The 14,519-nt window shown below is 43.9% G+C and overlaps 1 protein-coding gene across 1 annotated transcript in view; it reads right to left on the bottom strand.

Moving 5' to 3' along the window:
- LOC139227823 (signal peptide, CUB and EGF-like domain-containing protein 3) overlaps positions 1 to 14,519 on the bottom strand; it is a 454,761-nt gene that overhangs the window by 121,532 nt on the left and 318,710 nt on the right. The window contains exons 5-6 of the mRNA XM_070858892.1: positions 11,012 to 11,137; positions 7,555 to 7,671 (exon numbers count right to left, since the gene is read on the bottom strand). Coding sequence (XP_070714993.1) covers positions 7,555 to 7,671; positions 11,012 to 11,137 — 243 coding nt within the window. The remainder of the gene's footprint in view (positions 1 to 7,554; positions 7,672 to 11,011; positions 11,138 to 14,519) is intronic.

Below are 14,519 nucleotides of genomic sequence, written 5' to 3'. Positions count from 1 at the left end.
GACCAGATCCTCTGTTTTAGTGATAAATATTGGCCAGGACACCAGGGATAACTCCCCTGACCTTTTTTGAAATAGTGCCATGGGATCTTTCACATCCACCTAACAGAGAGCAGACAGGGCCTCGGTTTAGCATCTCATCCCAAAGACAGTACCTCCGACAGTGCAGCACTCCCTCAGCACAGCACTGGAGTGTCAGCCTAGATTTATGTGCTCATAGTCTCTGGAGTGGGACTTGAACCCACAACCTTGTGACTCAGAGGCAAGGGTGCTGCCAATTGAGCCACAGCTGACACAAAGCAAACAGTTATGGGAAGCGGGGGTGCTTGTTGAATAGAGAAAATATTTCATAATGTCAATCTTTAAAGAAAGCTAGTAGGATTAGAAGGCAAGCGGGCTGGTAAATGTGCAGATTTTAGGAGCACTGAAAATGCTGTTGGATTGCGAGCCTGAGAACGAATACGAGAGGCTGGGCTTTGATGAGTCAAACAGCCTCTTCTCATTGATTCCTCTTTTGATCTAATCCGTTCTCCGTTAAATGGAAAGCACACTTTTAACTTCTTGCTTGAGGAAGACACTTCAATTTAAGAAACACCAAAACCCAGAAGGCTTTGAGTAGCCAGCATTTTAGTTTTAAAAGCCCAAACGACTTTAGAAATATAAAAGGCAACTAACTCATCACAGGTGTTCCTCTTTAGATTCATATTTGTATTCTTCTGCCAGTATATTGTCAACTGTTTTACACTCTGGTTCCTTGTGTATCCCCCACTCCCTTCACCCCACCATTGGTGGCTGTCCTTCACCTGCCGCCCTACGCTCTGAAATTCATTCCCTAAGTTTCTCCATTTCCCTCTCTGCCCTCAAGATCCTCCTTAAACCCACCCCACTGACCAAGTTTTTAGGCACCCTTCCTAATATTTCCCTCTTCGGCTCAGCTTCAAGTTTTGTCACTTCTGTGAAGCGCGTTGAGACATTTTTCTGCATTAAAGGCACTAAATAGATGCAAGTTATTGTTGTTGTATCTCTATGTAATTATAAATAAATATATTAGCCCCATTACTCTGCCTGAGTTTAATATTCGCCATACCAAAGCAAGTATAATAGTGTAGCACAAGACTACATTTAATCCAATAAGTGCAATATTGCAAGCAAGGGTAATTGTTAAACCCTCGAGTCACACAATTCTCCAAGAAAAGATTCTATAAAAAATATAAGCCCCAATCTTGACTGGGGCGGGTTTTGTGAGCAACGTTTTGTTCAGGTGGGTTTCCCCATCCGTGTGCATCTTTTGTTTCAGCAGATTCCTGCCCAGAAGCCAGCCTGATTGGCTTGGCTCCCTGTTGGGTGGTGAACACTCTGGAGGAGGCCATAGGCCAGGAGCAGGTAGAGAGCCTGCAGCTGGGTTAGTGGGTGCGTGGGGCTGGGGAGGGTGATGGTCGATCCCTGGGGGGGAGGGGGGGTCCAATCTCTGATCTTCGGGAGGTGGGGGGTGGGGGCGCGAAGATTCCGACCTCTGATCCCGGGGGGAATTCCGATCACGCTGGGTGGTCTTTGGATCTTGAGGTTCCGACTGCGAGCAGGGAAGCAGGTTAGTTTGGGAAGCGGAGGGAAACACTCCTACTACTCCTGGCCCACAAGCAATGCAGTAAAGACACTTACCTTTTCCGCAAAGCATGCCATTTTATCATGTATCATCCAACCCGACTCCAACCCACCCATTTTTTGTGGTTAAAATTACCACCATAATTTTCAGATGAAAGAACGCAATATTTGCTTCCAGCAAGAACTAGAATTGTAAAGAGAGAAAACAGTCATATAAAGCCCTGAAATCCTAACAATCCTTTAATCATGAGCCCTTGGCTTTACGCAGTTGTATTTCTTTCATTCTGTGGAGGGAGGGAGAGATGGGCAGAGGTGGTGGTGAGGGTAAGGGAGATGATTAACAACATTTGTCTCTAATGCTGTAATTAGTTAGTTATTAATTGGTGCAGATCCTGTATCGTTGGGCACGGTTTGCTGACAGTGAACACACGCCAGTGAAGCCTCAACTATTGACCTTCATCAAAAGCACATTCAATTCTACGTATGAAATATTTCAACAGAGTGGGGGGAAACAGCATAAATTCAAATACTCTTGGTCCTGTCATCCATGACAAACTTTTAAAGTTTTCTGTTGGCTCGGCTGCGTCCTACGAGCCACGGGAGTACAATCAAAAAGCCAGCAATGATTCCCACTTGAGTGCCAGCAGCCAACATAAACATTGCAAACTATGTAATGTGCAGCCATTAGAGAATTAATTCCAATTGAACAAATGTAAAATGTGTTAATTCTTTCCAAACAAAAACACACTGTTTCTTATTTGATGTTTTGTTTTAAGCCTAACTAATTCTGAGATCTGACAATTGTTGCAGGGGAATTGTGCTCTGCTGAGTCAACAGATTCAAAATGCTTTCAGTTCTTTTTTGTTCTCTCTCAATTCAGCTCACCAATTTCAACCCTTGGCCAGAAGTGTGGGACTCCCATTTAACTCAGTCATACTTCTTCATAAGAACACAAGAAATAGGAGCAGGAGTAGGCCATTTGGCTCTTTGAACCTGCTCCGCCATTCAATAAGATCATGGCTAATCTGATCTTGGTCTCAACTCCACTTCTCATAACCCTTGACTCCGTTCAAAAATCTGTCTTATCTTCACCACTTCACTTTCTATTTTTATTTTCTTTCAAAACGTTCCATAGGCTCCGTGAAGTAACTGTGTCACCCAGTACTATAGTAGATAATGTTTGTTATACGGTTATGTACAGTCTCGAGACAGCGCACTCTTTATGGCCTAGATAATTTGATGATTGTCCCTGGAGTTCGACAGAGGGATATAAAGGGCCCTACTTAAGTGGGTTGATAGTCTTGTTGGGTTGATTCATTACCCTTTGTGGGATTTTGCACGGGGGCTGTTGCCAGCTTTCTGACTGTTCCAGACTTCTTAAGTGAGTGGGCAAAAATTTGGCAGATGGAATATAATGTGGGAAAATGTGAGGTTATCCACTTTGGTCGGAAAAATAAAAAAGCAAATTATTATTTAAATGGAGAAAGATTACAAAATGTTGCAGTACAGAGCGATCTGGGGGTCCTTGTGCATGAAACACAAAAAGTTAGCATGAAGGTACAGCAAGTAATTAGGAAGGCAAATGGAATGTTGGCCTTTATTGCAAGCGGGATGAAGTATAAAAGTAGGGAAGTCTTGCTACAACTCTATAGGGTATTGGTGAGGCCACACCTAGAGTACTGCATACAGTTTGGGTCTCCTTATTTAAGAAGGGATATACTTGCATTGGAGGCAGTTCAGAAAAGTTTCGCTAGGTCGATTGCTAGGATGATGGGGTTGTCTTATGAGGAAAGGTTGAGCAAGTTTGGCCTCTACTCATTGGAGTTTAGAAGAATGAGAGGTGATCTTATTGAAACATATAAGATACTGAGGGGGCTTGACCTGGTAGATGCAGAGAGGATGTTTCCCCTTATGGGGGAATCAAGAACTAGGGGACATAGTTTCAGAATAAGGGGCCGCCCAGATAAAACGGAGATGAGGAGGAATTTCTTCTCTCAGAGTACGTGAATCTACCCCAGAGAGCTATGGAGGCTGGGTGGAGATAGATGGATTTTTGAACGATAAGGGAATCAAGGGTTATGGGGAGTGGGCAGGGAAGTGGAGTCAAGGCCAAGATCAGATCAACCATAATCTTATTGAATGGCAGAGCTGGCTCGAGGGGCCAAATGGTCGGCTCCTGCTCCTATTTCTTATGTTCCCTAATTGGGGATGATTTGGGTAAATGTGGGGGATCATTCCCCTTTCTGGAAGCCTGCACATATTCCCTTATTATTAGCAATTTAAACAAAAATAGTCAATGAAACAAAACCAAGACAAATATGCAAAAATCATTACTCTTTGTAAATTTACAAACGTATTTATATTTTCAAACTATTACCAATTCAATGATGGAAAGTAGAGTTGAACATTAGAAAAAAATACTCCAATTTTTCCTCTCCTGAAGGTGATGACAACAACAACTTGGATTTATATGGTGCCCTTAAAGCAGCAAAATATACCAATGCGCTTCACAGAGATATTATCAAACAAAATGTTGACACCGAGCTACAAAAGAATATATTAGGACAAGTACTTTGGTTCGGTATTCACTCAGGAGGATACAAACAACCTTCCGGATATAAAAGGGGTCAGAGGGTCTAGTAAGGAGGGGGAACTGAGGGAAATCTTTATTAGTCGGGAAATTGTGTTGGGGAAATTGATGGGATTGAAGGCCGATAAATCCCCAGGGCCTGATGGACTGCATCCCAGAGTACTTAAGACTGTGGCCTTGGAAATAGCGGATGCATTGACAGTCATTTTCCAACATTCCATTGACTCTGGATCAGTTCCTATGGAGTGGAGGGTAGCCAATGTAACCCCACTTTTTAAAAAAGGCGGGAGAGAGAAAACAGGGAATTATAGGCCGGTCAGCCTGATCTCAGTAGTGGGTAAAATGATGGAATCAATTATTAAGGATGTCATAGCAGTGCATCTGGAAAATGGTGACATGATAGGTCCAAGTCAGCATGGATTTGTGAAAGGGAAATCATGCTTGACAAATCTTCTGGAATTTTTTGAGGATGTTTCCAGTAAAGTGGACAAAGGAGAACCAGTTGATGTGGTATATTTGGACTTTCAGAAGGCTTTCGACAAGGTCCCACACAAGAGATTAATGTGCAAAGTTAAAGCACATGGGATTGGGGGTAGTGTGCTGACGTGGATTGAGAACTGGTTGTCAGACAGGAAGAAAAGAGTAGGAGTAAACGGGTACTTTTCAGAATGGCAGGCAGTGACTAGTGGGGTGCCGCAAGGTTCTGTGCTGGGGCCCCAGCTGTTTACATTGTACATTAATGATTTAGACGAGGGGATTAAATGCAGTATCTCCAAATTTGCGGATGACACTAAGTTGGGTGGCAGTGTGAGCTGCGAGGAGGATGCTATTAGGCTGCAGAGTGACTTGGATAGGTTAGGTGAGTGGGCAAATGCATGGCAGATGAAGTATAATGTGGATAAATGTGAGGTTATCCACTTTGGTGGTAAAAACAGAGAGACAGACTATTATCTGAATGGTGACAGATTAGGAAAAGGGAAGGTGCAACGAGACCTGGGTGTCATGGTACATCAGTCATTGAAGGTTAGCATGCAGGTACAGCAGGCGGTTAAGAAAGCAAATGGCATGTTGGCCTTCATAGCGAGGGGATTTGAATACAGGGGCAGGGAGGTGTTGCTACAGTTGTACAGGGCCTTGATGAGGCCACACCTGGAGTATTGTGTACAGTTTTGGTCTCCTAACTTGAGGAAGGACATTCTTGCTATTGAGGGAGTGCAGCGAAGATTCACCAGACTGATTCCCGGGATGGCGGGACTGACCTATCAAGAAAGACTGGATCAACTGGGCTTGTATTCACTGGAGTTCAGAAGAATGAGAGGGGACCTCATGGAAACGTTTAAAATTCTGACGGGTTTAGACAGGTTAGATGCAGGAAGAATGTTCCCAATGTTGGGGAAGTCCAGAACCAGGGGTCACAGTCTGAAGATAAGGGGTAAGCCATTTAGGACCGAGATGAGGAGAAACTTCTTCACCCAGAGAGTGGTGAACCTGTGGAATTCTCTACCACAGAAAGTAGTTGAGGCCAATTCACTAAATATATTCAAAAGGGAGTTAGATGAAGTCCTTACGACTCGGGGGATCAAGGGTTATGGCGAGAAAGCAGGAAGGGGGTACTGAAGTTTCATGTTCAGCCATGAACTCATTGAATGGCGGTGCAGGCTAGAAGGGCTGAATGGCCTGCTCCTGCACCTATTTTCTATGTTTCTATGTTTCTATGACAGGTGACCAAAAGTTTAGCCAGAGAGTTAGGTCTTAAAGGAGGAGAGAAAGAGGTGGAGAGGTTTAGGGAGGGAATTCCAGAGCTTATTGTTATGTATTGATGTGTGTATTGTCCTGGTACCTTAAATGTATAATAAGCACAATGGTACACCACAGAGGGCGCTGTGGTGGGAAACCTGAAAGTACCTGCAAGAGGCAGTATAAAAGGCTGACCACCACACCTGAGAGTCACTCTGAGGCTGTTCAATAAAGGACGAAGGTCACAGCAGTTAGACTAACACCAGACCGTGTGGAGTCAGTGATTTGTGTGCTGCATACACTACACTTATGACTCCTACTGAGGTGCAGTTCCGTAGGATGTCAGTTCTCTGGTATCTCACCCAAGCGTCGACAGGCTATTTAACACAATGAGCATCCCAGCCAAGCCAGATCTTTTCTCCACTTGAGCAGGTTCCAGTAAGATGTAACTGACTGGTTAATAGAAGTGGGGACTATAGCTGCACTTTTTATTATTCCTTTTCTGCTTGAGGAATGCTGAGGCCAATTATAGAGCTTCTATCACTGCTCCAGCTGAGCATAACTAATTCGGCACAGATTGGGAACTGAGCAGAGGACCATCATCTCCCATGTAGTAGGTTACGATAAACGGAACATTTCTATGTATATAACAGGCTTACAGATTAATCATGCTGCTATTAAACAGCACCAGCAAAGATTTTCATAGTAAAAGACCATACAATACAATAGTATGAGGGAATGTGTGATGCTACACTGATAAAGGGTTGCCATAGGGCTAGGCCTGAAGTTAATGGAGGTGGAAGCCAATGACACTGTATCGGATGGACCCAGAGATTCACCCTCTGAAACACATGCATCAGTTATTGGAGCAGTTCTACAGTATCAGGATGGGCTTGGTTGGGTGTTTCAAATGATTCATCCTTGTGATATTGAATGCAACACAAGTCTACCATTGGGAACACACTGAACCTGACACAACAGGATTAGTGCTCACCCCAGTGGACCTTTTGCTGCCTTCCGTTTTCTTGCTGCAAATGAGAAAAAAAGAGGGAGACTTTGTCACCTTCATTTTTGCCAGATTTCAGTCAGGCAAGTAGAGCATTTCATGGCAGCAGAGCTCTCCGAGGGTGAGAATGGAGGAGCCAGGACATTGAGTCTCTCCCTGTGCTCTACATGATGCACTGTGGACGAATGGGATATGGGTTTGCACCTGCAGTCCCAGAACTCTCTTCTACAATTCACTTCTTAATCAACATTTTCTTTTCTTCTTGTAAGAATGAACACTTTACGACTGCTGTCTGTCTGACTACCCTTTGGAAAGAAATCGGCTCAGTATTTAATGCACTTAATTCCTGGCAACCAAAAACCTTTGAGATCAATTCACCCTTTTAGATCGCCCCCTCCCCACAACCCTCCACCCTCAAAGCCTTCTGACATCTGTGAATCCATCCAGCCTTCGGATTTCTGGCAGGCTTCAGTGACCATCTCTGTTTCCCATTATATGAGGAAATGGTGTATGAAATTGTAAATCCAAGCTATTTCCTTGACTGATTACATCAGAGTGCTCAACTCCAAGTTCCCGTTCCTTGTAGTTGTTTGTGGTACCTCGATTTGAGCCAGCCACTCACCAACACATGTTTTCCCGTCTGAGTGGAGGGCAAATTTCAGATGGCATCCGCACTTCGGGCCTTGATCAGTGTCGTCGCACGTGTGCTGGCATCCTCCGTTTCCATAGTTACACGTCACTGCAGAGAGAGAATACATATCAAGTCTCGATAAATGCTATAGGGCAACATTAACTGACCCCCAGCCTCACAAATGTGTCAAAGAACATGTTTTGAGATCTTATCTGACCACAGCTGGAACTATCGCCGTTTATAGTTGGTAAGTGAACTATCTCGAGAATGTTTCATTTGTTGGTTTATTTTGTTTTCCAAAAAAAATGCTACTAGTTATAAAAAAATGTGATATAATCAGGACCACATTTTCTATCAATTAAAAGAGAAACCGTCCAATGAACTTCTGTCAGAGGCTAATTTTTGGAATGCTGAATTACCCGAGAGCAGCACCATCCTTTAATATATTACTTTATCCTCACTCTGCGGTTCGGGCGACATCACAATTCAGCAGCATGTTACCCAGGCTTTTAAAGCCCCAAATTTGAATCAAGTTTCACCCTTTTCCTTATCGTCACTGCCTGAACTGTGCAACATCCCACAGCCCAAAGGGAACTGGCTTCTGCTGACTGCCCCGCCTCCGCCATCCCCCCCGCCCCCCCTCCCCTCTCCGCCCCCCTCATACCACCCCAGTACTGGAAGGGGCTCCTGGGATCAACACATGGCTCTCCATTGTGACATCTCACAGTTGTATCTTTATGAACGTCTTCTTCCTTCAAAGCATAACCTTACATATATTTTTTTTAATGTTTAAGTTTCTGCAAAGGGTTTTTCAGAAAATACAACTTTAATTTTTTTTTACTGGGAGCCCAAAGGCCGAACTGAGATGAGTTGGCAATAAGGTGAGACAAATCAATAATACCGGTTAGGTGATGTCAAGCTTGAACTGAGGCTGAGGCCGTGGAGGGGCTTTTGGACAATCTGTTGATCTCCAGCTGCAACCCTCTAGGGAGACGTTAAGAAAAGGCCAGGTACTGCCCACAGAGGAGAGGGAAGAGATCGGGTGGGGAATCCGTACTGATTTAGCATGCATGTTGATGTGAGAGGCATTGGTAGAGTTTTGAGAGCAATGCCCTCCCCATCCCAATCGCAATGAAGGAGGAGCTTGGTATTGGAAAGGAATTGTGAGGGGGAAGAAAAATCTGTGGGAAAAACAGTATTGTCTTATGGGATAGTGATCTACTTCTCCCAAAAAAGAACCATGTGTGGTACAGCAGTGATCTGTTTCTTGTTTGGAACCTGAAACCATGGTTTGCCCCTACAATATCAGTACATCTCTAAACTCCTCAGCGTGCGCTTCTGAACCTACACTGGCATTTACGGATTATCACTCCTGATCCCCCACTCCCATTCCTCTACTGTTCCACTATTGGATGCAGGATTTTGCTTACAAAAGAGAATCCTAAGGTTGTGAGTGCACGCAGTATTTGTGCTTTTTGATACTGACGGCTCCTGTCCGTTATAACCCTGGATCATCTCGCTTTGCTCAGCCAATAACAATATAGTAATACTAGACGGCAGGTTCAGAGCACGTGCTGGTAAGACCATATGGTAATTTAGAAAAAGACTCCATTCCCCACCCATCTGCCACAATCCCAGATGACTGCCAGTAATTAAGACTGTCGGCTATTTTGTATAATACAGATTGGCCATGGGGGGAACAGATGTTATCTTTGTAAATAACTACCAGATGATTTCAATTAAAAAAAGAACGAAAATGTTGGAATGTACAGCAGATCCGTCGCCATTGGTGAAGATGGGACCGATACACATTAACCTTTGTCAAATCGTTTCTCTGCACAGATGCTGATGGACCTGCTGTCCTTAGTTCAGTCCCGACATTGGCAGATTTTTCTTTTCTTATTTCATATTTTTTATTCACTTTAACAACAATGATGCAAAACGCCAGTCAAAATGGACGATGTTACAAAAAGAATTCTTAACAAACCGAATATGAGTTGGTTAGTAATGGTGGAAAGATTTGACACAGGAACAGGAGTAACCATTCATCCCGTCGAGCCACTGAATTAGATCATGGCTGATTTGTATCTCAACTCCATTTATCTGCCCATACCAAATAAGAATCTATCATAATAATAATTTGCATTTATATAGTGCCTTTAATGTAGTAAAACATCCCAAGATGCTCACAGGAGCACTTATCAATCAAAATCTGACATCAAACCACATAAGGAGATATTTGGGCAGATGACCAAAAGCTTGGTCAAAGAGGCAAGTTTAAAGGAGCGTCTTAAAGGAGAAGAGAGAGTTAGAGAGGAAGAGAGATTTAGTGAGCGAATTCCAGAGTTTAGAGCCACAGCAGTTGAAGGCACGGCCGCTAATGGTAGAGCAATTAAAATCGGGGATGCACCAGAATTGGGCTCTATCATCTCAGTCTTGGAAATTTCAATTAACCCCCAGCATCCACAGCCTTTTAGGGAAGAGATTTCCAGATTTCTACTATCCTTCGTGTGAAAAAGTGCTTCTCGAATTCGCTCCTAAACGGCCCAGCTCTGATTTTAAGATTCTGCCCTTTCCTTCTGCATTCCGCCACCAGTATCTACTCCATCGAATCCCTCAATCATTTTAAACACCTCAATTAGATCACCCCTGAACCTTCTAAACTCAAGGGGATACAAGCTAAGTTTATGCAACCTGTCCTCATAACTTTACCCTTTAAGGCCTGGTATTATTCTGGTGTCTCTGTGCTGCGATCCTATTTGTACAGCACCACAAACTAGAATGGTTTCCGAGCTTTCCAAGACTCAGATTTATTTTCCAGAAATCTTGATAGGTGGAGTATTCAACACAGCCCCGTCCAGTATATGCTTCCCCCCCTCCCCGAAATCATTACATTTATTCCCCCACCACAGTTTTCTCCTCACCTCCTTTGAAGGAGCTGAAACATTGACCAAATGTTCATTATTCATACATGAGCCTAATCAGAGTGTTAACAGACTATTGAACGGCTAAAAGCATCATAACAGAGTCTGATCTTTACCAGCCCTTAACACACACACACACACACACATACACACACACACACACACACACTCATTTCCAGTCCAGCAGAATTGGTTGGAATGCAGTGATAAGTGCGAATCTTGTTTGATTATTTATCACCAGTAGCAATTTCAATTATAGAACCACTGCTCCCTCTGCCCTTACCTCCACCCTCACCCTTCCAACCCCCTCTGCTGAGATCAACCCTGGGACCATGTTGCTTAAAACGCCGACCGACTGACCCATTGGAAGAGCCTTCAGATATATTTTTAATACCACTCGTGAGGCAATTTGTCACTGGCAGAGCCTCATTCCTCATGTTACCAGGTCGGGTACAATCAAATAAATACAAATCACACAAAGGATACACAGATAGCAAGACAATGGTGTACATGTTGAGACTTACACTTGCAATCCCGCTGGTTCTTTGTGAGTTCAAATCCGGGCCGACACTCACAGGCAATTCCTCCCTTTGGAGTTTCCCGACAGATGTGTGCGCATCCATGATTTTTATTCATACAGTTCATTCCTTCTGCAAAGAACCATCAATAAGAGAAAGAGTACATTAAATAGCAGTCAACCAATACAGTACAGCATAGAGGTCTTTAGATCTAGAAATCAAAACTGAGCATAGCTATCATGAAGACTATAGTCCGATAGCACTCAATGCACAAATTACTTAGATTTCATTTGTGGCACATTTTTTTGTCTTTTTCTTACCAGTGTTTTTCCCCCAATCACCCCTTCCCCTGAAGGCACTGAGTCTTGCTGTGACAGAGTTCCATGAGTGTCAGACGCACCTCAGTGCCGCGTCCAAGTGGGCATTCTTTATGTGTGAGCTTTGACAGCGAGCATCAGCGGGCTATTCAATTTTGTGTGCGTTTATGTGCGCATGTGTATAAAAAGAAAGAAATACTTGGATTTATATAGCGCCTTTCACGACCACCGGACGTCTCAAAGCACTTTACATCCAATAAAGTAATTTTTGAAGTGTAGTCACTGTTGTAATGTGGGAAACGTGTACGTATACATGTGCATACAGTTATCACAGTCCAGCTAATTTCTCTCCTCTCCCAAGAGCCACATGCACACTTCCAGCAGAGTTTGATGGTAATAATCAGGAGCAGGAACCCTGAATGATTCTCCGCCCGCCCTCTACCCACCCGCACTGACCTGGAGGCAACTCTGCAGCCACATCAGCTCAGGTCAGCTAACGCAGGACAGCTTCCTAGTCTGATTGGCTCAAGTACTCTTTGATAAACTTGTTGAGCCATTACCGAGCCCAATATGTACAATTTATGCAAACAAAAATGATTTTGTTGAGCTCTTGTTCAGTGTGACGGAGTTAATTTTTTATTTTAAGGCTTAAGAAATGAATTAACCACTCGGCTTCATTTATCGCCCCCGTCAAGGTGAACCTATCGTGGGCCTCACTCTATCACATACCACACTCTCCGAGAAACACAACCAAGATGTAGAAGGGATGCAAACAAGTAACTGCAGTCCTGTCGCACTGAAATAATGACAACCCTGGAAGGTAGCAGGGATCAAACGGTTTTTGAAAAAAAACTACAAAGATAAATAAATTAATATTTCAAAAACTGTCAGCTGCAGATTCATAACATCATGTTGTACCAGTAACAAACACAGCTCCCTGAAGGTAGAATCTTAAAAAATGTGTAACATTGCATTAAGAAAAAATTGAAATAATATTGGGTGCTGGCATTAAACGCCAATAATTTTCTGTTATATTGCAATATAAGGTGAAAGGTCCTGGTTCTCTCTTATCTAGAATAAGAGGGAGAGGAAGAGAGGGAGAGAGAGGGAGGGAGGGAGGGTGAGGGAGAGAGGGAGAGGGAGGGAGGGAGGGTGAGGGAGAGAGGGAGGGAGGGAGAGGGAGGGAGGGAGGGAGAGAGAGAGAGAGAGAGAGAGAGAGGGAGAGAGGGAGGGAGGGAGGGAGAGAGGGAGGGAGGGAGGGTGAGGGAGGGAGGGAGGGTGAGGGAGAGAGGGAGAGAGGGTGAGAGAGGGAGGGAGAGAGAGAGAGAGAGAGAGGGAGGGAGGGAGGGAGAGAGAGAGAGAGGGAGGGAGAGGGAGGGAGGGAGAGAGAGAGAGAGGGAGGGAGGATGAGGGAGAGAGAGAGAGAGGGAGGGAGGGTGAGGGAGAGAGGGAGGGAGGGTGAGGGAGAGAGGGAGAGAGGGAGGGAGAGAGAGAGAGAGAGAGAGGGAGAGAGGGAGGGTGAGGGAGAGAGGGAGTGAGGGAGAGAGAGAGAGAGAGGGAGGGAGGGAGGATGAGAGAGGGGGAGGAGGGAGGGTGAGAGGGAGGGAGGACATCAGCGTTGATTCTATAGACGAAGAAGATGATAACAGTCTAAACAAGTACTGTTACAATAAAGATACTACTTTGATTGCAATGTTTTGCGGGGCTCTGCTAGTTTACCTTATTCTCCATTTTGCTGTCCTGTAGCTGCACCAAAAACACCCTCTAGGTTTCTGTTGATGAGTATTTAATATTATCCTGTTTTATTTTTAATCTAGTTGAGAATCTGTTTAACATTGGGCCCTTTATATAAAAAATTGTTAACATGACATCAGTGTGTTGAGAAGAGAAACTTTAAACAATAAAAATCAAAAACCTGAGAACAGTTAATTCCAAAGTAAAGTAAAAAAGAATACAACTTTTGGAACTTTTTTCATGGTTAAACGTTTCCCCTTGTGGGCCTCTGCAGCCTTAATTAAAAGGCATAGTTCAATATGACAAGGTGACCCCTCTGTGCCTCACAAAGACATGGAGCTTCGTAAAGAGAGAGAGAAGGAAATGGCTCAGATATAATGTTGAGATGAAATGATTATAGATATATATTTTTCTTTAAAATCATTTGTTAAAATGCTCTTATAAGAAAGGAAAAAGACAAAAAAAGCACAATTAATGTTATTTTAAATTTGTCCTGATGTCCATTATAAGGATCAGTTTCTAATCTACAGTGTGAAGATTCTCGCAAAGAAACCACGAAGATTGGATGGGAGAGCAGGGGTCTTTGCCGTTGTAACATAATGGGAGGAGGAGAGAGATATAACTCTCTTTTATAGTGGGAAAGAAATTATGGCTACAGTTCCCCTTAACAGGCAGTACAAGGTTAGAATCCTTCATTTATCTACCACTTCATACAGGAACATTATTCAGTGTGCCTCAATCAGGCTAGGTTACATTGAACTCACGTATGGGGCAATCCAACTTCCTCTGAAGCACAGAAAGGCACCCTACATAGGCAGAGACCTGCAGGATATAAGTCATTGCCTAGCAATGATGGTGCAGGCAAGAACTCTATCTTTAGGTGCTTGTCAGTGACGGTACTGGGAGCAGCTTGGTGGGTTAGTGCTCCGTACTGAGAGTGTGCAGATTCAGGTGTCCCAGTTGATTTTGACTTGGGCATGAATGAGGGTTTGAAGCCACCATCAAGACCATCTTTTTCCACCACCACAACATTGCCTCTATGTGTACATCACTCCCATTGCCGCCCAAACACTTTGCCACCTCCAGACCCAATTACTCAAATGTTCTCCTTGTTAGCCTCTTAGGTTCTAAACTGTATACATTTCAACTTGTCCAAAGCTCCTCCACCCAACTCCGATTGCGCACCATTCCACTATTGTCCTTGTGCTTGGCAACCTTTACTGGATCTCTATCTGCTTAAATTCCAAATTCCTCATCTGCAGATCCCTCCATGGCCCCATCTCTCCCCACCACCTCTACCTCATTCAGGCTGACATTCCTTAGCTGTGCAGCCTTTGGTCTTTTGTACATCCTCCCTTCGATTGGTTCCACTTTCAGCTGCATAGCATTCAGCCAATTTGTCCCTACCCTCTGGAACATTCTACCTAAGCCTTTCTGCCTTGCTATCTCTCTCTCTTTCTGCC

This window comes from Pristiophorus japonicus, chromosome 17 (assembly GCF_044704955.1).
Source record: "Pristiophorus japonicus isolate sPriJap1 chromosome 17, sPriJap1.hap1, whole genome shotgun sequence".
NCBI classification, from domain to species: Eukaryota; Metazoa; Chordata; class Chondrichthyes; family Pristiophoridae; genus Pristiophorus; species Pristiophorus japonicus.
Note: the sequence above shows the minus strand (reverse complement) of the source record. Positions and strands in the feature narration are given on the sequence as shown.